This window comes from Suhomyces tanzawaensis, assembly GCF_001661415.1.
Source record: "Suhomyces tanzawaensis NRRL Y-17324 unplaced genomic scaffold CANTAscaffold_4, whole genome shotgun sequence".
Lineage (NCBI taxonomy): Eukaryota > Fungi > Ascomycota > Pichiomycetes > Serinales > Debaryomycetaceae > Suhomyces > Suhomyces tanzawaensis.
The window spans coordinates 191,480-215,708 of NW_017963639.1; the positions used below are offsets into that span (position 1 = coordinate 191,480).

General features: G+C 48.2%; 11 protein-coding genes across 11 annotated transcripts; 3 read left to right on the forward strand and 8 right to left on the reverse strand.

Annotated features, from left to right (window-relative positions):
• Positions 1-423: 423 nt before the first annotated feature.
• On the reverse strand, positions 424-1,437 carry CANTADRAFT_51580 (dihydroflavonol-4-reductase; the record flags this gene model as incomplete). The annotated part of the gene is made up of 1 exon (XM_020209962.1): positions 424-1,437. The coding sequence occupies one exon, from the start codon at positions 1,435-1,437 to the stop codon at positions 424-426; it is 1,014 nt and encodes a 337-aa protein (XP_020064057.1).
• A 1,247-nt stretch (positions 1,438-2,684) lies between these two features.
• On the reverse strand, positions 2,685-3,971 carry CANTADRAFT_21720 (uncharacterized protein; the record flags this gene model as incomplete). The annotated part of the gene is made up of 1 exon (XM_020206729.1): positions 2,685-3,971. One exon carries the CDS (start codon positions 3,969-3,971, stop codon positions 2,685-2,687), a length of 1,287 nt encoding a protein of 428 aa, XP_020064058.1.
• A 1,323-nt stretch (positions 3,972-5,294) lies between these two features.
• Positions 5,295-5,974, forward strand: CANTADRAFT_26048 (uncharacterized protein). The gene has a single exon (XM_020207630.1). The coding sequence runs from the start codon at positions 5,467-5,469 to the stop codon at positions 5,629-5,631; it is 165 nt and encodes a 54-aa protein (XP_020064059.1). The 5' UTR covers positions 5,295-5,466; the 3' UTR covers positions 5,632-5,974.
• Positions 5,975-6,264: 290 nt separating this feature from the next.
• Positions 6,265-8,757, reverse strand: EFT2 (elongation factor 2; the record flags this gene model as incomplete). Its single annotated transcript, XM_020211645.1, has 1 exon — positions 6,265-8,757. The coding sequence occupies one exon, from the start codon at positions 8,755-8,757 to the stop codon at positions 6,265-6,267; it is 2,493 nt and encodes an 830-aa protein (XP_020064060.1).
• Positions 8,758-9,697: 940 nt separating this feature from the next.
• On the forward strand, positions 9,698-10,604 carry ADE8 (phosphoribosylglycinamide formyltransferase; the record flags this gene model as incomplete). Its single annotated transcript, XM_020211646.1, has 2 exons — positions 9,698-10,356; positions 10,586-10,604. 2 exons carry the CDS (start codon positions 9,698-9,700, stop codon positions 10,602-10,604), a joined length of 678 nt encoding a protein of 225 aa, XP_020064061.1.
• A 664-nt stretch (positions 10,605-11,268) lies between these two features.
• On the reverse strand, positions 11,269-12,363 carry IDH2 (isocitrate dehydrogenase (NAD(+)); the record flags this gene model as incomplete). Its single annotated transcript, XM_020209876.1, has 1 exon — positions 11,269-12,363. The coding sequence occupies one exon, from the start codon at positions 12,361-12,363 to the stop codon at positions 11,269-11,271; it is 1,095 nt and encodes a 364-aa protein (XP_020064062.1).
• A 1,816-nt stretch (positions 12,364-14,179) lies between these two features.
• On the forward strand, positions 14,180-15,841 carry SMP3 (glycosylphosphatidylinositol-alpha 1,2 mannosyltransferase; the record flags this gene model as incomplete). Its single annotated transcript, XM_020209934.1, has 2 exons — positions 14,180-15,191; positions 15,333-15,841. 2 exons carry the CDS (start codon positions 14,180-14,182, stop codon positions 15,839-15,841), a joined length of 1,521 nt encoding a protein of 506 aa, XP_020064063.1.
• A 34-nt stretch (positions 15,842-15,875) lies between these two features.
• Positions 15,876-17,084, reverse strand: PR26 (proteasome regulatory particle base subunit; the record flags this gene model as incomplete). Its single annotated transcript, XM_020210830.1, has 1 exon — positions 15,876-17,084. The coding sequence occupies one exon, from the start codon at positions 17,082-17,084 to the stop codon at positions 15,876-15,878; it is 1,209 nt and encodes a 402-aa protein (XP_020064064.1).
• Positions 17,085-18,102: 1,018 nt separating this feature from the next.
• On the reverse strand, positions 18,103-19,413 carry SHE9 (She9p; the record flags this gene model as incomplete). Its single annotated transcript, XM_020210831.1, has 1 exon — positions 18,103-19,413. The coding sequence occupies one exon, from the start codon at positions 19,411-19,413 to the stop codon at positions 18,103-18,105; it is 1,311 nt and encodes a 436-aa protein (XP_020064065.1).
• A 1,362-nt stretch (positions 19,414-20,775) lies between these two features.
• On the reverse strand, positions 20,776-21,666 carry PLC2 (Plc2p; the record flags this gene model as incomplete). The annotated part of the gene is made up of 1 exon (XM_020210832.1): positions 20,776-21,666. One exon carries the CDS (start codon positions 21,664-21,666, stop codon positions 20,776-20,778), a length of 891 nt encoding a protein of 296 aa, XP_020064066.1.
• Positions 21,667-22,341: 675 nt separating this feature from the next.
• On the reverse strand, positions 22,342-23,832 carry HGT20 (Hgt20p; the record flags this gene model as incomplete). Its single annotated transcript, XM_020210833.1, has 1 exon — positions 22,342-23,832. The coding sequence occupies one exon, from the start codon at positions 23,830-23,832 to the stop codon at positions 22,342-22,344; it is 1,491 nt and encodes a 496-aa protein (XP_020064067.1).
• Positions 23,833-24,229: the final 397 nt, after the last annotated feature.

Genomic DNA, 24,229 nt, shown 5'->3' on the forward strand with positions numbered 1-24,229 from the left:
TTGTCGATATCGATGCCTGATATCTTTAAGACTACGGTTTATTTTAAAGATATAGTACGAGACAGACCATTTAGCTTAAATTATCTCTCGCATTATATTCCTACTACCTCTAATTGCAATCTCGCTACATTTCATTATCTTTAACTACTACCTTCTATGTTTTTTGCACCAACTTCTCCATCTCCTACCTTTACTTCCTTTATCCTTCTGTACATCTCCGTCGATTGCATTTATTAGCATTTTTGCATAATCCTCTGTCCTTCTTAACCTCTCTAATCTCATTAACTTCAAGTACACACTCCTTCTCTCTCTCTTTAGTTGCATATCCACGTCTCTTAATCTTCTTCCTTTTCACACCCATTAGCATCTCTCCATTACCTTTATTTACATATTCATACTCTTAATCTACTATTTTCCAGCTGTCTACGCTTGTTTGGCTGCAATGATCTGGGCTACCGTATCGACCACCGATTGCTCGAGTCCAATGGGCTCGTGCTGGAACAACGCCCGCGTGTGTGAATCGTCGTACGGACACTTGACCTTGGGGATCTTCTGGGGGTTTCCCTCCGGAACCACGTCTCTCAACTGGGGAAAGTTGTCCCGCAAGATATTGGCTATCTGTTGGGATGAAAATTGGCCATTGGCCAAGAGCAATCTCTGGGAATCGGCTTTGTTGGACGTGGCAGCAAAGTAGTGGGCTTCTGCCACATCACGGACGTCATAAAAGGAGCCAGGAACTAATGTGGGCATCCTATCGCTCGACTTTCCCTTGAGAAACTGGTGGAGCATCTCCACACTCCCGTTCATGACCAGCTTGACCTCGGAGTCAAACGCCTGGGGGCCAAACACGAACGCTGGGTTGATGGAAGCAAGTTCGAACTGGGGCATGTCCCGCTTGAGAAACTCCCACGCTGCCTGCTCGCTAAACACCTTGCCACACATGGTGGCAACCATGGGGCCCTTGGTAGTAGCTGACTCTTTGTTGGTGTAGGTCCAGGACTCCTCAGTGATGGTCTCGTTGGGGGCACTCTTTGGCTGCAACATGCGAGACATCCCCATTGTGCCGTAGGACGACGTCAACACGAACTTGCGGACTGGTTCGTGGTCCCAAGCAGCTTCCAAGAGGGCGTTGGTGCCGTTCACCATGGGGTCGATGATGGACTCTTGCAACTTGGGGCCCTGGTGGTACGAAGGCGCTGCAGAATGGATCACCACTGAGATGTTGGGGTGGCGAGAAAACACCGAGCTGAAGGCTCCAGAGCTCTGGATATCGGGAACCACAGCGTACTCGAAGTCAGATTGGAAGAGCTTCTTTAAATGCTGGCCCTTGGCAGCCGATCTCACTGATCCCACCACCCTGTGGCCTCTGGACAAAAATGTCTTGACGATGTGCTGGGCAATGTATCCGTTGGCACCTGAGATGAATACTGTTGACATTGAAGGCAAAGAAATGGAATTAGGCCCAGTGATTGGGAGCAGTGGTGGTGTTATTTATAGTGGCTCGATTTCCATGACTCCGATTTATTGTTCATGGATGGCTGCAGCCGTTAGCAATCGACAATCCTCATACTTTTGCCTTGCTTGCTTACATAAAACAAGGTAAAACAAGATACTGGACTTTAAACTGACTAGCAGATCAGTAGAAGCCATACAATTCGAGATAAATAGGTAGAAGTTGATTAGATAGAGATGGGCAGAAAGAAGTAGTGATAGGGAAACGTGTAGGGAGACTTGTGGGGAGCATTGGATGAACGTGCTTAGAAACCTTGTGGTAAAGGATTTATGGTCTAGACTACAGAGTCAATTCCCATACTTTCCGGCTGGGTTTCCTAGAGTAGTAGCTGAGGTGCCAGGTTGGACTTCGGCTTATTTCCGAAACTAGGTGGCTTGGTGCAGATCGATCTGGTGGCGCATTAGACCGTTTCGGCGAAGCAATCCAAGAATCTGGGGTCGAAAAGATGACAACGAGGTAGTGTATTGCTACTGTGTGACCCCCATTACTGGATGGATCGATTATCTGGAAATGTTTGGTGATTTTGATGAGTTACAGAGAATATTCTGGCATGCTATTTTTCAGGTTGTTTGCCACTTTTCTGGAGTTTTGATCTTTTTTGATGGAATTGGCTGTAGAATTAACTCTTACCCAATTAATTCGAACTGAATTTCAATTTTGATGGTACTTTCAGGTAGTGATGTCTTTTTGCAGGAAGTCATTTGACGATGCCCTGAATGATAATTTAGGTGCCTATTCGTTGGAACTCGCATCTCTCCATATACCAGGGGGAATAATGCTGACTATCGTTCTCCATTAATAAGGGCAGGCAAGGTCTTCTTATCAATAGGTTCTACACCCCGCCGACGAGCCAATAATGATGCCCACTGTTTGGTCCACTACTTGATAATTCCCACAAGTGAATGATGATGGCCTTTGCTGGAAACAAGGATTTTCAGTACTAACTTGGGTGAATAATGATAACGATTGATAAACTCAACATTCTTAAAGATTATAATGATAAACGTAATGAAGCATTCCTATTCAAGGATCCCTGTATCTCACTCCACAACCGAATAATACCGCTGTTCCTTGGAACTTCCAATTACTTGATGATTACCTACGCGTGATAATGATGACTATTGATTAATAAATAATGAGATCGTTACTGTCTAAGGGCATAGACATTTCGTTAAACTAACAGTGAGGACTTCCTTAACAAGCTGCAGAGCTTGATATCAATGATGAGCCACATCAATACCGGAAGCAAACTGAAGCAAAGCATATTGAGGAGGATCCAGCAGTTGATGATGATGACGTTCATGTTGTTATATGAATTGGCCAACGACACCAACATGTTGGTCTGATCGCACGCAGCCTGTGAGCAGGTGGTGTAGGCAGTCTCTGGGGGTGCCAAGCTGGAATGCGAGAGGTACTCGATGAGAATGGAGGTTATGAACTGGATGGGGTAGCTGGATGGAGATGCTTCCATGGGCGTGGATGGGGCAACGATGATGCCAAGGTCATTGATAATGGCGTCTAAGCAATTGATGAACACATCGGAGCACAACACCATAGTCGTGAGTGAGAAGTTGACGATGGCGCAAATGTAGAACCAGACAAACCTGGAGATGATGCTGACCACCTTGGGGAAGCACGGGACACGGCTGCACACGCTGTTGTTGAAGATTCGGAACAACCTGGCGAAGGTGATGATGACAAACGTCACCAAGAGTGAGAAGTAGATGTGGTCGGCCTTGAGCTGGGTGTCGGGTCCAAGCTCGAGCAAGACAGCCGAGGAGTTGAGCTGGATGGTTTTGGGGAGGAACATGAGCGCAAGCACGAGGTTAAGCACGAGCAATCCCATGTACCGTCTAGCACCTCTGTTTGTGAGCGAGTCGATGAGTGGAGACGTCCACGAGAGCCTGGAAGTCGAGGGAGCCGGAACCTCGGTGTCGAGGGTCATTTCCTCCTTGTAGTTGAAGGTAACGAGGTTCTCGTCGAAACTGACGCTTTTCTTGTGTCTTTTGGGAGGCTCGGGCCTGGTGTCGATGGCGATGAACGAGATGTACTCGATGCAGCGCAAGCCGCCGATGGCGAGGATGTTAATGAGCAGGGTGGACACCAATATGATGGCGATGAGACGGAGGTCCTTGTATATGTACAAGTGGTTGAGCACGCTGTTGGCAGTGCTGACCAAGGAGTACGACTGGTGAGCGTCCGCGTAGCGAAGGACGTACGACAAGTCGAAGATGGCAGGCGCAGCCACCGCCAATATGAGGTTCCAGACGTTAAGTGCTAGGAGAATGGCCACGAGGAAGTTGATGTCGGGGGAGTGGAGGTGCTTGAACGCGTGGTAGCGCCAGATCAACCCAGCGGAGACTGCTATGGAGACTAGTGCCAGTAGTGCCAGCGAGGGCCGTGGAACGTCGAGATGGTCCACGAGCGCCTGGAGCACCTGGTGCTTGGTGAGACTCATGGTAGTAGTTTTAGTGAAGTTCTTGTGGCGATTATGTTTTAAACGCCCTGAGACTGCGCTACGATGGCAGAAGCTGGTGGTAGACTAGCGGCAGACTAGTGGCGATTTGGACGGCAACACGAACGGCAACACGAACAGTAGTGGAGACAGTAGTGGGGGGATGCAACGGTGGCAGCACGAGGAAGAAACAAGACTGGAGGCGTCAGAACGGAGGGTGCGGTGATGTTATAAACGTTTGTCAGGCTTAATAATGTGCAGCCGATGGAGCCGGAACGAGCAGCAAGCGGCTGGGGAGGGCTGGGGGAGGGGGCTTAGGGAATGGTGGGGTGGCAGAGGAGGTAGAGGAGGAGGAGGAGGAGGAGGTGGTATTTGTACTGGTGTGCTCTTACTGGTGTGTTGACACAGCGTTGTAGTGGTGTGTTGCTGAAGTGTAGCGTGTGTTGGTGTTTACTGTGTGTTCGTGGTGGTGGTGGTAGCGGTGCGTGGTGGTAGCGGTGCGTGGTGGTAGCATTCCATGGCAGCGCCTAGCCTAGCGTCTCCGCCAAGTCGCACCACGGCCACGAGCTCGCACCGCGAGATGAGCTCATGCTGCGGATGCCTCGGAAACATCCCTGCACGGTTCCGTGACATCCACCACTGGGAGGGGCAGCAACTGCCTGCTCGTTCCTAGACCCCACCACCACCACCACCACTGCCACCACCACCATCACTGGGGAAACACGCCCAGCCTTGGCGCCACTCTTGGCTTCTCCCTTCGGTACGCTCGTTTAGCGAGCACGGCTGACCCGGTAGGTTAATGAGGTGCGTGGCTCCACAAACACCACTAAGCCCTGCGAGCTTCACCAATGGCCCGTTCGGGAAACTACCGTAAACAGCCCATGGCAGGGTCGCCCAAATGGGCGTGGAGTTCTGTCTTCGTGGTGTGAACGGGAGAATACTCACATCCACACCACAATTCGGTGGGCTCCATACCACAACTCGGGCCCTTCCTACAATGCTCGTTTAACTGCTTTCTGACCGTTTGTTTAGTGGCTGGTAGCCCTTGGAGTCCATTTCGCAGAACCCGATTCCATACATTTCTGTCATTTTCTCCGATGGCAGGGATGGAATTGCTAAATATAGACTAGGTGAACAGTCGTCTGAGTTTGCAGGCAGTAGCGGACGTCAACGCGACGTACAGTATCAGATGGCCACGTCAGTTGTATACAGTATTTTAGCAATTGAGTTACAATGCTGGTAATATTTCCAGACAGATGAGCTGTTGAGATATTGAGAGATGGCTGTGCTATAATGCTGGCAATCATCCCGGAGAGGAAAAGCATTGGGATCCTTGAGTAAAAGGGAATTGCTATTTATTCCAGACAGGCGAACTGTTAAGTTGTTCGCTTGGGTGATTACTAATAATGGAGACAATCGTTACTAATTGCTGAGTGGCTTCTATACACTTTGAAAGAATCCCTTTCTAATTGTCGAGGGCCCTATCCGGATTGATAAAATGCTTCCAGGCATGGTTTTAAACTCTCAAATAATCACTGATTTCGTATCGTGTAGGATTAAATGGTACGTTGTATGGGGCCCTGTAAACTCTTCAACTACGTCGGAGGATACTGTAGCAGTCGACCGTTCCAACACCCTCTGCTCGAGAAACGAGCTATACTGATCTACTGAGCTGAGAGAAGTGTTTCAATGGTGTTTTCAATTGTTCTCTCCACTAAATTTTGGTTTACAAGGATATTGAAAATACGAGTATTCAGATTTTGTTTCTGAAACAGGTGAACAGTTGAATTTGAGTGGAAGCCTCTATTCAAGGGAACCAAGTTCCACCATCCAAGTACACTTTGGCAGCTTTTCTATACTTTGAAGACTCTTTGAATCAATAACAATGATGCCATGGATGAATTGTACTAATATTACAGAAGTTCTCTGCAAGATTTACTAGACACTACTGATGACTTCTCTAGTTTCTGCAAATTCAATTGAACAGACGGAATCGTTTACTCCCGTTTTATTTCTGTTAATGCTGCTAGTGGATGACGAATTATCCAAGTTTGTGTTAGCAGATGCCAGCCATCTAATGATCCAATATTGGACGACAAATCTTGTATGTTTGATTTTCCTAGATTCTAGTGAGCCTTGCACCGAGCTTCGTGAGCATTAAATCCTCCAACGTAGACCTACAATTTATTATATAATCGCTTATATTTAGAAAACAAGATTAACAATGACTATACTATAAACAGAATCCAGAATCCCAGAATATCCAGTGGAATTTCCACGTTTTTAGTCAACAGGCTTACAATTTATCATAGTATTCTTCGTAACCTGGAACTTCAGGCTTCAAACCTTGTCTTTCTCTCTTAGCCTTAACAATGGCACCAGGCTTAGATTCAGGGTTGGTAACGTCACCACCCAAAACGGCCCAATGGTCGAAGATCAATTGTGGGAAAGCTTGACCACCAGTGGATTGTCTCAAGTCAGTGGTGAAACCGAAGGATTCGTTAACTGGCAAGTAAGCCTTGACAGTGAACAATGGAGTACCTGGTCTTTGTTCTTCAGAGATAACTTGACCTCTCTTCTTGTTCAAGACAGAGTAGATACCACCAATGGCGTTTTCTGGACATTGGATTTCAACCAAGAAGATTGGTTCTTGGATAGCTGGTTCAGCCAACAACATGGAAGCGTAAGTAGCTCTTCTCATGGTTGGGATGATTTGACCACCACCTCTGTGGATAGCATCAGCGTGCAAGGTAACATCCAAGATGTTAACTCTGACGGATCTAAGGTTTTCACCGAAGATAGGACCTTCCTTGGTAGCCCATTGGAAAGCAGCAACAACGGAATCCTTGATTTCGTTCAAGTATTGGACGGCCTTGGTTTGGTCAACAACCAAGTTAGGACCGTTACCATCTGGACCGAAACACCAGATCTTTCTGGCATCAGTGACATCCCATTCGTGCTTGTCAGCCAAGATTCTAGCTCTGGCCTTGAAATCATCTCTTGGGTTAATAACACCAGCTTCAATGTCAAGGGAAACTTCTTCGGAAAGAGGTTGAGCCTTAACGTAGATTCTGTTATGCTTGTTTGGAGACTTGGACAAAGCGACCATGGAGGATTCACCTTCAACGGTTTCTCTGTAAGAGACAACTGGTGGGGAGATTCTCAATGGAACACCAGCGTGGTCGTTTTGTAAATCGGACAAACAAATTTCCAAGTGCAATTCACCGGTGGCAGCAACAATGTGTTCACCAGATTCGGACATAGAAGTCAAAACACATGGGTCAGACTTGGACAATCTCTTCAAACCTTCAACCAACTTTGGCAAATCGTTGGCGTTCTTAACTTCAACAGCGACTTGCACAACTGGGGAGACAGAGAACTTCATGACCTTCATGTTGTGGGAGGCTTCGTTGGTGGTAATGGTACCGGACTTCAACAAGAATTGATCGACACCGACCAAACCAACAATGTTACCAGCTGGACAGTCATCAATGGCTTCGACGAATCTTCCCATCATCAAAACGGTTCTTTGGACGGTCTTGACGAACAAGTCTTCCTTCTTACCGACTTGGTAGTTTGGACCTTGAATTCTGACCTTTTGACCAGACTTAACGGTACCGGCGAAAACACGACCGAAAGCGTAGAATCTACCCTTATCAGAGGTTGGGACCATCTTGGAGACGTACAACATCAAGTCAGCCTTAGGGTCACAGTTCTTGATGGCGACACAAGAAGCATCGTCAGATGGACCTTCGTACAAAGTTTCAGCTCTGTAAGCTTGGGCAGTAACTGGGGATGGCAAGTGGATGACAATCATTTCCAACAAAGCATCGGCAGCTGGCAAGAACTTTCTCATAACGACCTTCAACAAAGCCTTTCCTTCCAATTCCTTTTCTTCAGCCTTCAAGTTGATTTCCAACTTTTCCAACAAGGTTGGGATTTCTTCCTTCTTGAAGTTCATGATAGAAGAGAACAATCTGAAGATTGGGTCCAAGACGAACATGTTGAAAGCTCTTTCCAATTGCTTACCATCAGCGTCCTTTTCCTTGTTAGTCCACTTCTTGGTCTTTGGGTTGAAGTAAGAGTCACCCCACAATCTTTCCATCATCTTGAGTCTGTCGACACCGAACTTCTTGGAGTATCTGGTGGCGAATTGTCTAACAGTGAAAGCCCAACCGTGCAAACCGGAACCGAAAGCAACGGTACCCTTTTCTGGGTAGACTTGAGCCTCACCAATGGCAGCATCTTGGTAGGTGGAGATGATGACGTTGACGGATTCAACAGTTCTGGAGAAAGATTGGTACAAATCTTCCTTGGTGACTTGCAATTCCAACAAAGCTCTGTCGACCTTGTTGATAATAACAACTGGCTTGATTCTTTCACCCAAGGATTGTCTCAAGACGGTTTCGGTTTGGACACAGACACCTTCAACACAGTCAACAACGACCAAAGCACCATCGGTAACACGCAAAGCAGCGGTGACTTCAGAGGAGAAATCAACGTGACCTGGGGAGTCGATCAAGTTAATCAAGAAAGAGTTACCAACGGTCTTTTGTTGGATTTCCTTGACATCGTCGTCACCCATGGAGGCGTACAAGGAGATAGCGGTAGACTTGATGGTAATACCTCTTTCTTGTTCATCCTTTCTGGTATCGGTGAATCTGGCTTCACCGGCCTTGGCAGCGGAAATGATACCGGCTCTTTGGACCAAGGAGTCGGTCAAAGTAGACTTACCGTGATCGACGTGAGCAATGACGGACATGTTACGCACATTGGTAACCTTGTCCATCAAGTCACGGATTTGTTCAATAGTAAAAGCGACTGAAGGTTAGTATACTGTCGGGCTGTCATCTGATTGTCATTTGGTTGTCTTCCAGTGGCATCTAGTGGCTGTTTCATGGCTATCTTGTACCCATTTTTTGAGCAAGGATTCTCACCTCGCTGATCTTCCACCCATGAAAATTTTTCTCTGGCCTCTGGCACCACCATTCCTCCACTGACGACCAATCAATCCGATGCGGGGCTCATTCTCCACGTCTGGTCTGTACATACCCATCTTGTATTAGTTATTGGCTTTAAACTATACCCTAAAGAAAGAACTTTACAGAAAAAAGAGGTTGGAAGAAAAAGAGGGAATGAAAAAGGTTTTAAACGGAGGGCTGCACGAGGGGAGGCCAGGTGAAAAAATTGCGATGGGCAGGGACGGGCCCGTACTGCAGTAGTGGAGGGGGAGTGCGCGGACTGAGATGTACACGGTTACCCGGCGCGGAGATGGGGTGGAAGGAGAGGAGGAAGGGGAGGAGGAAGGGAGGAGTGGGGGCAGAATGGTGGCAGGGAACGGTGTCATGGAGGAGCGGTAGGGAGTGGTGGCAGCGGTGCCGATTGGTGTGCGCTGGGGCGGCGGACAGACAGGAGGCCGACGGTGCTGGGGAGAAGAGGTGACAGATAAGCGTCACGTGACCGGATACCACGTGACACCAAACTCCGAGGTTGTCATGACATGGGCATGGCGTGGTCCGTTTAGGGCACGGTGGTAGCGCCCGCCGCCGTGTGCGGTGCGGCACGCAGCAGCGTACGCCTTCAGGCACGGTTCATGTTCTTCTCCCAGTGCCGCTCTCCTCTTTATCTCCTCACCATTCCAACTCCACTCCAGCGTCAGGTCCGCGCATCACGTGATGCGATATCCCGAGTCAACCCATCAATCCAATTAATCACTTTCTTCCACCACCATGAGTCCCACAATCACGGTATTGATCTCCGGGTCTGGAACCAACCTCCAGGCCCTCATCGACGCCGAAAAGGCCCACAACTTGGCTGGAACCATCACCCAGGTCATTTCCTCCAGCGAAAGTGCCTATGGGTTGAAAAGAGCTGCTGAGGCAGATATCCCCACCAAAGTCCACACCTTGAAGCTGTACTACGTTGGCACCACCAAGGACCAGAAGGAGGAGCGCCAGAGCCGTCGTGAGAAGTTCAATCGCGACTTGGCCAACTTGATCATATATGGACACCCCAACAAGGTGCCCCAGAAGGGTTATCGCCAGCCAGACTTGATCGTTTGTGCGGGATGGATGTTGATCTTGTCGCCTACGGTATTGACTCCGTTAGCAGAGGCCAACATCACCATCATCAACCTCCATCCTGCCTTGCCAGGTGCATTTGATGGTACCCATGCTATCGACCGTGCGTGGAAAGCAGGCCAGGACGGCGAGATCTCCAAGGGAGGAGTGATGATCCACAACGTGATTGCTGAGGTGGACCGTGGCACACCAATTTTGGTCAAAGAAATCGAGTTGCTCAAGGAAGACTCCTTGGAACAGTACGAAGAAAAGGTGCACAAGGTGGAGCACGTAGCCATTGTGGAAGGAACCAACATTGCCTTGGAAACGTTGAAGAACAAGCAGGAAAAGGCCACGGACGCAGGCGAGGAGAAGGACGACGTTTCTGGCGCCGTGGCTGGGTTGGAGGCATTAAAAGTGACAGATGCCAAATAGTCGCATACGAACATTGCATAACCATCTCCAATAACTACATCGATACGTCGATCCACTCATCTCTGGTTTGTAGATATGTAACGATAATTTCATGAAGGTAATAACCTGATTCAAAAATAATAGAAGCAGTAAAAGTGCATGAGAATCGAGATGTAAGAGCTGATTGGGGTCCCCAATACTTGGAGTAGATCAGGCCAGTAATAGGGCATTGTATTAAAACGAAATAATACAATAATAGACCTTAAACTTTCATGAGAGGTTGTAATTGCGCACAGATCAGGTTGTATGATAATAATTTGGGAGAAGGATCGATATTAGTGATTTCAATTAGAACAATAATTTGGTTGATTTCATATTGAATAATTCCGACATTCAAGAACAAGAATTCCTAGTTGATTTGGATCCCAGATTTGATTTAAATTGTTTAATTAAGACCAATACAGGAAATAAAGAGCTACTTCTATTTTAATCGATTAATTATCCAACTAGGACCGATTCAAGAAGGGCAATACGTGTTTGCTTGAAATTGAATTAACTAATTTAGACATCCAAGTATAGTAGTGGATTTAATTGAATTAAACCGGTTAAGAGCAATTATTGCCAGAGTTGTTTATGCACTTTAATTAATCCGATTCAGAACTATTTTAGTTGTAATACTTGATTAATTGGTTCACTGCTGTAGTCTGGCTTAAAATATATTCGCTCGATTTAATCATAACTAGTAGTCTGTACAACAGACTAGATACTCCACTCATTGTCTACAGCTCATCTATTACAGGCAATGTTTATTTGTGTATACCATCCGCTTACAAGTTGGCAATAACTTGTTCGGTGAAACGGGTAGTGGTGGCGGTACCCTTCAAGTCACCGGTTCTGTTTTCTGGACCGGAGGCAATGGTCTTCAACACGGCGTTTTCGATCTTGTCGGCGTCAGCGTTCAAGGACATGTGTCTCAACATCATACAAGATGACAACAACAAGGCAGTTGGGTTGGCCAAGCCCTTACCAGCAATGTCTGGGGCAGAACCGTGGACAGCCTCGAAGATGGAGACCTTGTTACCCATGTTACCGGATGGAGTCAAACCCAAACCACCAATCAAACCAGAGGACAAGTCGGACATGATGTCACCGTACAAGTTAGGCATGACCATGACAACGTCCTTGTAGTCGGCTGGGTCAGCAGTCAACTTCAAGGAGGTGTTGTCCAACAATTCGAAGTCCAAAGGAACGTCAGGGTACTCCTTGGCGACCTCCTTGGCGGTCTCGACGAACAAACCGTCGGACAACTTCATGATGGAGGCCTTGTGGACCACAACCACGTGGGGCTTGTTGATGGACTTGGCGTATTCGAAAGCGTATCTGATGACCTTTTCACTGGCGGTCTTGGTGATCAACTTGATGGATTGGACCACGCCTGGCACGATGGTGTGCTCGATACCCGAGTACTCACCTTCGGTGTTTTCTCTGATCAACACGGTGTCGACGTTCTCGTAGGGGGTGTCGTAACCGACGATGGACTTACATGGACGCACGTTGGCGAACAAGTTGAAGGTTCTTCTCAAGGTCAAGTTCATTGAGGTGTGTCCCTTACCGACTGGGGTGGCCAATGGGCCCTTCAACGCAACCAAGTTCTTGTTGACGGAGTCCACGGCGGCTTGAGGCAAAGTGGTCTTTCCGTCGATCAACAATGGAGTCACGTCGACTGGTTCCCACTCGATAGGCACCTTGGCGGCAGCGTAGATGTCCTTGACTGCCTGGGAGATCTCGGTACCAATACCATCACCTTCGATCAAGGTGACGGTGTACTTGCCATTGGGGTTTTTCTTACCAGTGAACTGACCAGGAACGTAAGTTCTGGTGAATCTTGGAGCAATTGTGGATCTGGCGAATTGTCTAAGCATCTTGGTGGGAAGAAGAGTAGGGATGAACAAAATTTTAATTTGGTTCGCGAAATTTATGAATCCGACGGAACCCGGCGGGAGAGTTGAGGGAGAAATGGGGGATTTGGGGGAGAAACGGGAGAGAAAGGGGAGGATTCGGAGAGAGTGGGGGAGGCATGGGAGTGGTGGAGTGGCAGGATCAGTGCTGGGAAGTTGTAGTGGAGGAGGAGGACCAGGTTGGCCAGTAGAGGACCGAGCGCCGTGGCCAATCAGAGGCCAGGACGGAGCGGAGTTTTGGGTGCCCGAGTCCGAGATCTGTCACGTGTACGTTTTTGAGGAGGAAATGGACTGGGAGAGTTTTGCCTGGAAAAGGGGTGGAAACTGGCGGGAAGGAGGGGAGCGACTGGGGTCTGGGAGAGGGAAAGCCTGGGAGCTAATTGGAGCAAATTGGGGAACACTAGGTGGATCCTACCTGGTGGTACTTCGTGAACTCCGACGCAGTTCCGGGGGTTCATCACCAAACGGTCACGTGGTGACACCTGTCAGGAATTTCTGCTCCTGAAAGTTCCGGGCGAGAATGGCTCGGGTTTATTGTGATGATTTGGGGCTTACCCGAGCATATTTGCAACAAGTCAATAAAATCTTGATGCTGGCTAACGTAGGCCCAGTTTGGCTCTAGATTGCAAAGCTTGGTGTTTATTTGTTTGTAAATGGATTAAATACACAGCTAGCAACCAAATACTTGAATAATTGGGTGCAATTTACTGTCAGACAAGGGTAGTGTCCCCATGCTTGGCCGGGTTATATCCCGAATTGTCGACTTATTTTCCAATGCTAGATTTGGGCTAGATTTATCTGAATCGTGCTCAAGGAAATAAGTATTACTACCGGAGTAAGGCCATTATTTTTGCTAATCGGAAGTGATTGTAATTAATTTATTAGATTTCCACCAAGTTGCACAATAGGTGTACTAACATTAGAAGAGCATTATTAAAGAATACTCACGCCGAATCCTCCAGAAGATCATTTAGTTATTTATAACTAGTGGTATTTGGGTTGTCCTGGCAGATAATTACACAGGAATTACGGATGGTACAATGCCGGAGTATTTACCTCCGAGGCCTGTTGGGTTAAGTGAATAACCACACTTGAGCACCCCAATTCACATCAATTCTCAGAGAAGCAATTTCCAGTCTAATAAGTCACAAAGCACTCAAGTTGAGTTATTTTCAACCGTTAGCAGTTGTATTAAGTTTTATTTATAGTACTTAGTTCTTTTATTTGATTCTTGTCAAGCTTCAGAGTATGGTAGTAAGGATGTTTTTGGGAATACTGGGGATATAATGGGGATATCAACTTCAATAGCGTTGCTGTTGAGTTCTTAGAAGCTCTCTAGGAATTTCCTGCCAGCTGGAAAGATGAAATATCGTTGCCCGCAAACAAGTCTCACATCGAGCTCCACAAGTTTGTGAGAAAGCAGTTATTAGCACTCTGGAATATCATTTCTACGAACTACTAGGAGGTTTTATTGCTGGCTACAGTCCCACCTCTTACCCAAGAGGTTGACCTCTTCACGTCAATTGATCTACTGGGCCATTACCAAATCCACCAATATCCTTATCAAACGAATTGATGCTTACTTTCATAATTTTCGAATCACGTTTTCTCTAACCAAGAACGTCTATACTAGTCTATTAGACGAGTTTCCACTAGCATCATCATGATGTCCTCCGATTGTCCCACTATTGGCCCGTGCACGACTATCACCAAATCCAGCTACTAGTTTAACAACTTAATTCAACCTAACTTGCGTAATTTTCGTAAGCACGCGCCCACCATGGCTCTTTCCGTCAACTGGAGGCTCGTCTACTTCCTCTCGATCGGGCTCCGCTTCGTGTTCGCCCTCTCCAACTCCTACATCCACCCAGATGAACACTTCCAGTCGCTCGAGGTGCTTTCTGGCCGCATTTTGGGGTACTCCTCGGCTGTCCCCTGGGAGTTTGGGCAATCTGCTGCGCGCAGTTTGGCCCCGTTGTACCTCCTATATGGTCCTGTGCTCTACTTTGTCAAATTCACGGGAATCGACTTGTCTCCCATGCAGATTTGGTACGTGCTTCGTCTCCAGAATATGATCATTGGCTGGATCATCACCGACAAAGTGCTCTACGCAGTGTTGCCTACCAAGCCGGAACGCATCAAGGCAGTCTTCTTCACGCTGACGTCCTACGTGACGTTGGTGTACCAGTCGCATCTCTTCTCTAACAGTATCGAGACGTGGGCACTTTTGGTCAGTGTAATGATCATTGACAATTTGCGCTACATCTCGGAACTGGACGACGTCCAGCTCCAGCAGGTCGACCAGTCACAGCCGTTGTTCTGGTTGGGTGTGGTGGTATCGTTGGGTACTTTCAACAGAGTGACTTTCCCAGCGTTTTTGGTGATTCCAGCCTGGTTTGTGTTGCAGTACCTCTGGGCCCACAAAAAAGCCGTGTTGTACGTTGGCCTGGGCTTTGTGTTGCTGACAGCAGGGTGTATTCTCTTCGATACTGTGGCCTTTGGTAATGATCCCTGGAGCTACGACTTTGTCGTTGCTCCATGGAATAATCTTGTCTACAACTCCAATTATTCCAACTTGGCCCACCACGGCATCCACCCGCTCTACAACCATCTCCTAGTGAACCTCCCTCAGATCGTGGGTCCTGGGCTCTTGTTTGTGGCCTGGAGGCTCAGAAACAAGTACTGGAAGACATTACCATTTTTGTCAGGAGCCAGTGGCCTAGTGATTCTTTCGTTGGTTCCCCACCAGGAATTGCGATTCTTGGTGCCTATTCTCCCACTCGTGTGCTGCTGTTTCGACATCACCAGCATGGGAGGGCAGAAGGACCAGAAGGACGAGAAGGACGAAAAGGACAAACAATTGGGTGAAAAGATTGTCCAAAAAGACCAGAAGGCCCAAAAGGACAAACCAGATGAAAGTAATCAAACGAAAGGCTCAACCCCCAGGTCATCCCTCGTGTCAGGCTTGATCTACCTCTGGTACGCTTTCAATACCGTAATGGCAGTGATCATGGGTGTCTATCACCAGGGAGGTGTTGTTCCTGTTTTGGATCACTTCCACACTCAGTACAAGTCTGGCCTCCAAAACACCATTCAGGTATGGTGGAGAACTTACACTCCTCCAACATGGATCTTGGGTGACGACAGATCGTCCTTACAAATCGTTTCCGGGTTGAACTACACCATGGATGTTTCCAAGTCGAATTATGTATTTGATACTATGGGGTCGCCCGTGGAAGAGGTAAAGAAGTTGTTGGGCCAGTTATCAACGTCTGGGAAAAAGGTTTATCTCATTACACCTGTTGCTTCATTCAATCTCAACTTCAACCAGCAGTCGTACAACCAAACCTATTCTTACGACACCCATTTGGATATGGACCATTTGGACTTCTCAGACTGGCAATCGTTGACTCCCGGACTAGGAGTTTACGAGCTCCTTTGATTGTACATAGATTTATGCATTGATGATAAATTGACTACTTATAGAAATCAAACTTATCATGTTCAGTACCGGTTTTGACTTGAGAAGTGTATGCTTCTTCCAAGTCACTCTGTAAAATCATGTACCTATTCTTTCTGACAGCTCTCAAACCAGCTTCTTGCATGATCGCAGCTATCACTGCACCGGACAATGGGTCGTTTCTCATGATTAAGGAGTCCAAATCGGCCTCAGGAGCCAAGGCCATCTTGGAGGCAATGGTGGAGAAAATCAACCTTCTTTCTCTTCTGTCCTTCAAGTTGGGGAATTCGATCTTTCTGTCCAATCTACCGGGTCTCAACAACGCTGGATCCAAGGTGTCGGCTCTATTGGTGGCCATGATGACCTTGACGGTGGAGGTCTGGTCGAAACCATCCATCTGGTTCAACAATTCCAATAAGATTCTCTGGACTTCTCTATCGGCACCGGTTTGCGCATCGAATCTCTTAGTGGCAATGGCATCAATTTCATCTATGAAGATGATGGCAGGAGAGTTTTCTCTGGCCAATCTGAATACATCACGCACCATTCTTGGACCTTCACCCAAGTACTTCTGCACGAATTCAGACCCGTTGATTTTTATGAATGAAGCTGTGGACGAGTTTGCCACGGCCTTGACCAACATGGTCTTACCGGTACCAGGAGGGCCGTACAACAACACACCTCTGGGGGGATCGATTCCGATCTGGGAGTACAAATCTCCCTGGGTCAATGGCAACTCGACAGCCTCTCTGATCTCCTGTTTCTGCATGTCCAAACCACCGACGTCCGCATAGGTGACGTCTGGCTTCTGGTCGTCGCCCACAATGGAGATGGAGGAGTCAGCTTCTGGGGGCAAGATATCCACCAATGCATTGGAGTGGCGGTGCAAAGCCACCGAAGACGATGGCTTCAAGAGTTCTCTATCAAGTGTGCTTAAGATTCTAACCACGTAGTTGGACCCGGTGGTGGACGAGACAATACCAGTATTCTCATCGATTGGCTCCAAGAACTGTCCGATCACCAACGGAACCGACTGGATCCGCTTGACCTCTTCCTGGGCTCTGACCAACTCTCTCTTCAAGTGGCGGTGTTCGTCTTTGATGTATTCTTCTTGTAACTGCAAGAGCTCGAGCTCCTTCTCCAATTTTTTCAACTTCAAATATACGTCATTGTCGTCCCTCTTGAGTGCGGACACGGGGGTGTCAAACACAACTGGCTCTTCCATGGTGTGTGTGACTGATGTGTGGATGGAGTTGTGGATGGATGTTAACTATTGAGTGGCGACTTTTGTCCAGTGGTGCACGCGACACGAGTGCGACATTGGTATGGAGGATAGTGGGAGAAGTACTTGTAAGGAGTGGGAGTTGGACGGAGCGCTATGGATGTGGGCGGGGACTACTCAACGTGACAGGAGGAAAGTTTGGGCCCGGATGTGGAACAGCTACGATGGCAATCCGGATGTTGTGTTAAGTATCGAGTGGTGGCAAGTGCGACATTTGGGCCGGGGAGCCAGTGCGATACTGATAATAGTCTAGTGAGACTACCAGGTGTAGTAACTAAGAAATATAGGTAGATCGCGAGAACTAGCGAGGGAATATCTTTCAGATACATTTAGCGCATTGGTCAGTCTTGTACTTCCTTGGAATTTCCATTAAATTTCCGGCACTGCTCAGGCATTGCCCAGGGGTGTCCCACTGTGGTACCACTATTTCTGCCACTACTCCTGGAAGTGCTTCATTTCTGACCAATCTCCCACTAAATCTTCATTATTTCTCGCTTCTTCTCGCTATTCTCCTACCATTTCCCACTATTTCGCAGGTTCTTCATTGGAATCTTTTCACTCTTAGTTTGTAGAGCCAGTCTTGCGAAATCTAATACTTCTATTGATGTAAGAGCGATCTCCATCTTTAATTATATACGAAAGTTATTTAGTTTCGATACTTGCTTCGCTTTCTCGGAAAAGCTAGCATTCTATCCATGTTTAAGCCCCAACTCTGATAGAAATAGCGACTCAGTGCCGCTCAAATTTCATATTTCATGAACGTTTTCCATTGTGGCACATCCTCTATCCAAAGTGCATGCAATTAATGACGTTGCCAAGTTAGAATTGGCTTGGAGGATCACCACATGGTAAAGTAGTTCAGTGTCAAAGGTTTTAAGAACAATTAATGTACTACCGGAAAATGCTTGGTAAGGGATTCGTGAAACCTGGCACTGTTGACCGTCCATGTACCTTAGCAAACTTATTTACCGACATAAACTGTCACGAGGGCCCCCAAACCGGCTCCTAAAAGCCCCACCATGGCAGTCACCACGGCCAACTCAGTCTTGTCGACTGCCACTGTCGAGACTTGCTTGGACCCGAGCGTCTGGCAGCTGGCACCCACCGTACTCTTCAATTCGTCCCATCCCTGGCCGTAGACGTTGAATGAAACCGGAACTGGAGCACCGACAGGGACCACCAATTCACCAGGAGAAACCACCTCAGGAGTTTCAGGAGACTCCACCAGCTCGCCTGCAGCACTAGCGAGGACTAGCTTATCTGTAACATTTCCCACCAATAGCGTCTCCTCTGCTGTCCCATTCTCGGCAAGCTCCACCAACACCTGCTTGACCTTATCCTCGAAGGACCCCACCAACCGCTTCCTCTTCCACGGCTCCACCAAGAACGTGGCCACCACAAAGAGCACGACGTTGATGCCCATCAACACCCATGTGCCCCAGGTGGACGCCTTACGGATCTTGTCTGACCAGATCTGTTCCTCGTGGTAACGAGTGAGAATCAGCTGGGTGAGCCGGAGCTGGACTGCGTCCACATTCAGCTCAGCGTCGTTGAGAGCAGCCTCAGTGGTGGCTTCTCGCTGCTGGTTGGCGTGGTCGTTGCGGTACAATTCTGTAAACCGTTCGAGGTCGTTTGAGCTCCAGTTGTGCTTTCTAGTCAAGAGCTCGTTGATCTCTCGCTGCAGAGTGGATCTCTGCTGGATGGCATCACTGTAGTGGCCTTTGGCCACTCGAACGTTATCTTTGGCGCCACGGAGCTCGTTTTCGAGCTCGTCTACTGTCCGCTTCAAGCGCTCGATTCCTGAATAGCCTGTCACGTCGTTGAGCGCGGTGGACGCTGTGAAGAGGGTGTCCAGAATCGACTGGAGGTACGCCTCTACACGTTTGGACCATTCGCTGCGCTGACGCTCCATGTTGGAGGGAAGTTCGTCGATGGTCTCCTTGATCAACTTGTCAGTAGAAGGCGACTTTTTGGGGATGGGTTTGTTCAAGTCAGTAGAGGCAAACGCCTTGGAGATTTCCACCGTAGGGTCGACTTGAGAGTCCACATCAGCAGCTGCACCGTGGTGCCGTCCCAGCGGGTCCAGATCCTCACTGTGTGGAATCTCACTGGACGGCAGTGGTGCTTTTTCTCGTTGTCTTTCTCGTCTGGCCTCAGTGCCAAAATTGGTAGACTCGATGATTTTCTGGAGTTGGGCATCGTCAAACAGTTTGGATGCTGGAGGGACGGTCTTGGACTGGAGCCGTACCAACAGGAGCCCCTGGAGCCCCATTGAGGGGCGCAGAAGGGCTGGGACCCGTAGGAGGATGTGTTTGAAGCTCATGATGGTGATGGAGAGTCTCGCGCCCGATTCGGATCGCGCTACCAGAGTATATCGTGAGGCAGAGGGGTTCTGGCAAAGTGAATTCTGCGAAAGGAGTGATTCCGCCAGGCCCGCAGCTTCGGGGTAATTCCAACATGGGTAAAGCTTTGATAGTTAGTTACTATGCCTTTGGTTTAGTAGGTAAACTTCTGGCTAGTGTGTTCTATTAAGCTTGAGCAGTCCAACTAATAGGTAATTCTAACAAGACCAGTTGTATATAGATGTAATACCCACCCGATTCGAGTGGAGAGTCTTCAAATTTCATAATCTATAGCTGGAATTTAATAGCCAATACTTCGAAGTGAGGAATGTAATATCCGCCATCCATATTTTGGGATGTAATCTTTCGTCGACCGAAGACTTCCTTATGCACCATCACTACTACCCTTATCTCCCAGCACCTCGTCATAATTTTGAAACCGTTGTGGTGCCCATCCATCCAATCACTTTGTACATTTGAATGCTCGATGCTGCTACAGTCAGTATCTCTTCATTATAGCAGCAACCTATCGCAAAATATCTCTAGAGGAACAGCTGGTTTCGCAAGCGTAGTTTGAAGTAATTATTCACTAGGCTCTAAGGGGCTGCTGATATGATACAGTTATTGAGAAAACCAGGAATATTATCACTTAAATGGTACAATTATCACTTAAGCACTTAGATGATGATCTAGTATCAAGTTCCTGCGGAAATACAGAGGAGACACCGGAAACTGTGTGGTTGGGCCATTTTTGCAATCAATATTTGATCCTAATATGATGGCAGATCTTAGGATGATAGTATAACACATTGCAAAACTACTGGATAAAAGATGTACATGCTTTGACACCGGTTGTATGCTCTCTATTACTATTGTAAACTCGGTTTGCTCCTTTTTTGTCCTTGATTTTGCCAGTATCGCTGTGTCTGACCCAGTCAGCCACCTATAACTAATGCATACAATTCTGTTCATCTAATAAAGGGGAATAAATTACTGTTAATTGGTTAGAGAATATCCACTCAGAATAATTATTGGCTCCATCTAGGCTACTTCGGCTACTTATGGAAGTTCCAATGTACTAAAATTGGCTACCTTGTTCATTCAAGGAGCAACAAATTAACCAACGTATAAAATAGATAATATTGTTGTTAAATGCACACATTCAAAACAAAATTGGCCGTGATAATTGGGAACGGTCTCCAAATGTTTGAATACTACACGTGTATTCACACGTGACAACTACCCCATAATCTACACTTGCTCATATGGTTACATTTAATAATACACTCCTACTAAAAGTTGGTGTCCACCAACTTCTTGGAGAACTCCCAGTTGTTGGACTCAACGTAGTCCAATACGATGATTCCAGAACCCTTCTTGAAATGGTCCTGGATGCCTCCCTTGGCCATTGCAATGGCCACCTGCTGGGGCCAGCACTCACGGTCAAAGAAGTTGGATCCTGAGGTGAAGTTGAGGAAAATCTTGTCGTCGTTGCCGTTGGTGTAGTCCTTTGCCTTGTTGGCCAAGTTCTTGACGTAGCCAATTTTCTTGTCGATTTCTCCACTCTGGATTTCGCAGTAGTCCTGGACCACAAACGAGCCACGGTCGTCTTCCTCACAGTTGTACTTCCAGGAGGCAGCGTCGAAGCCAAACTCTCTTCTTCTGTCCTCATTCTGGACCCCGAATCTTCTGAAAAGAATTGCCTTTCCACGAGCATCCCCAAGACGAGGAATGTCGGTGTTCAAGTACCACTTATTCTTGTGGGGGTTGATGTACTTGTCCCAGATCAAGTTGCCAAACTCGTCCTGGGAGTTGTTCCAGTCATCGGAGCCTTCCTGTTTCAACGAAACAATCACGGTTTCCGACTTGTTGTGGGCCAAGAAGTCGTACACTTCGTCCAACACACTGGTCAACTTCTCAGCAAATGGAATCTTGACTGGGAACTTGCCGTGAATAACCTGCAAGTCTTTGGCTTCGTCTCCCTCCTTGAGGAAGAGCTTTCCCACACGAATGTCTAAGAAACGCACTCCGTGTTCCAATTGGTCGGTCACAGAAGCTCCCTGGCATTGGACTGAGGGAAGTGCAGTGTGGCAGGCTGCGGAGTTGTGGGTACCAGGGATGGAGAGCCTGGAGATTTTGGTGTTGTCGTCGATTTCTTTTAACCAGGATTTGTAGTTGACCATTTTGAAGTATGGATAGGATGGAAACTAAACAATTGGCGATTGTTCACTTTAAGTAGCGCAGGTAGTGGCTGTGTCCGAGAGCAGCTATACAATTTCAGGAACCCGATGACGTAAGCCGAGGGGCACCAGATGGAACTGGATGGCGGAGGGCTGCACACAACGCCCCGGAACGCCAGCGGCTCAATGGCAACGTTGGCACTACCCCACAGGTGCCAGAACGTAGGCAGCCCAGCTACGCACGTGGCGGGCGACGAGTGGTGGAGCTCGGGGGTGTAGGGGGTGGAGGGGGTCGATGGCCCGCGCACTCGAGGATCTACCCCACATATGCACCGAATGATCAGCAGGGGGTGAAAATGGTGGAGCGGGAGGGCCCATGTCAGGAATCAACTCAGAGCATGTTCCAGGGCATTTCTACTGTCACTCGTGCGTGCGGCAACAGCAAGTGTCAAAATGCATCTGCGGGTATCCATCCGGATTTAGTTTAGGATTGATGGAAATTTCGCACGAAACGGCTACAAAAGACGATTGCTGTCACGATTACTAATTTACAGATCGGCCGACCTCGGAGGTCTGTTGGTTGCAACAGGAACGGAGGTGACACGAATCGCATGCTATATAAGGCCGTGATGCACGGTGTCAAGTGTGCAGGTTGACAGGACGCAAATTTGGCACTCGCTAAACCAACACCTCGTCCAGACTTCCCCGGTGGACCAGCCACGCCTCGTGGTGACTGGTCACTCCGCGAGTCTCGGGAACACAGTACCACACTGCTAGCACGTACAACCCACAAATGGCTGCGAAAATGTAGAAAATGGCCCCGCCAATGGCGTCCTGGAGAACAGGCACAAGGTATGCGATGAGGATGTTGGCCCCCCAGTTGGCAGACGTCCCGATGGCCTGGGCAGTGGACACCACCTCGTGGCTGGCAAGTTCCGATACCATGAGATATGGAATGGGCCCTATCCCAACCGAGTAGCAGATCACGAACCCATAACATGCTCCCACAATCAAGTACGGCATCTGCCTTACCAAGCCAAAGGCGATAAGTACAGAAAACACCCCAGAAGTGACGGCAGAGAACAACATCAAAGGACGGCGACCTACCCTGTCCACAAACTGGGATGTTCCAATGGCACTCACCACGTTCACCAACAGGATGGAGCACGATAAGAGGAGAGTGTTGGTGGTGAAAAGGGTGCTGAGAATACGCACCCCGTAGAACACGATGGCGTTGATGCCCACCAATTGCTGCGATGTCATAAGAATAAATACAGCTATTGCCTGATGGCTGTACTTGCCAAACATGAACTCAGTGGCAGACACCGAGGATTCCTGGAAAGAGCCTCTCCGGGACTTTTTGGGTGCCAATTGGAGCGAGTTGGCAAGAATGGTCTCGGATTTGGGGAGAAGTGGTTGGAGATCGCCTGACCCCAGACGGCTTTCCAAGCCTCTCCAGTGGTTTATTTCGTGGAACACCGTCTCCTTGTCGGAACGTAACCGTCCAAGAATTCCCGTGGCGTGCTGAACGTCGCCCTCGTTGATGATGATCCACTTGGGAGATTCGGTGACTGTGAAGAGCATGGCAAATTGCAAAAGCCCCAAAAACAGGGCAAAGTAAAACACACACCTCCACTGGTCCTGATGCCACACGAGTGACACCGCCTGGCCCGTGAAGATCCCGGCAGCGATGGCTACCTGGAGCAAGGAGCCCAAGAGGCCTCGGTGGTTGATGGGAGTGAGCTCGTTGACCAAAATAGGTGACATGATAAGTGATGCTCCAGCAGCCACACCGCACACGAAACGGCCAAGATTGAGGCCAGTACTCAGATGGGAGCGTGCCATCATGAAGGATCCAGCGAAATATGCAGCAGCACTGGCCTGACAGAGCCATTTGCGTCCGAAACATCGCGACATCGAAGTGAACCCCAACACCAACGACACCAAAAAACCGCCCACGGTGTACATGGCCGTGATGGTGGCAATCAGATTATCGGGAATGTCGACACAAGCAGTCAGGGCATGGGAACCAGAGCACCCCATGTAGTCTGAGGGAGCATTAAGTTCGGAAAGATGGTAGCCAAACTGGAAGGTGCTGAGGCAGATGGTGAGGGTAGCCCACGCGAGGGTGGGGGTGATGGAATGTGGACGCTCGAGGAAAGACGACATGGTCAAGTCTGGACTGTTATCTCCGAAGTGTCACTTGTGGATGATGCAGGTGTGTGACAGGTGGATATCTGCCGAGCTGAAGTATGGTCGGTGAATATCTGTGGGTATGCGTCTGGACGAAGATGTCAAGTATAGGTGACTGGTCAGTGATCAGGGCAAGGTGAGCCTTCAAAGATGGCAATGAGCTAGTCAAAAGGTGTATCTGAGCTGTGGAAGTGCCTATGCTGAGTGAGGTCTGAAAGTCAAAGTCTTTCACGATGTTACTTTCAAAAGTCGAACAAACTGGTTTGATCTGGAACTTTTGGGCCAAGCTGGTGTATCCTGTTACTTCGTGGGAAATAGCACTTCGTTACCACTGAGAAATGCAGCTAGATGCAGATAAGAGAGTTGTGTTTCG

Coding starts and splice junctions, on each gene's coding strand:
- CANTADRAFT_26048 (XM_020207630.1), top strand. CDS start 5,467: ATGCTTCCAGGCATGGTTTTAAACTCTCAAATAATCACTGATTTCGTA.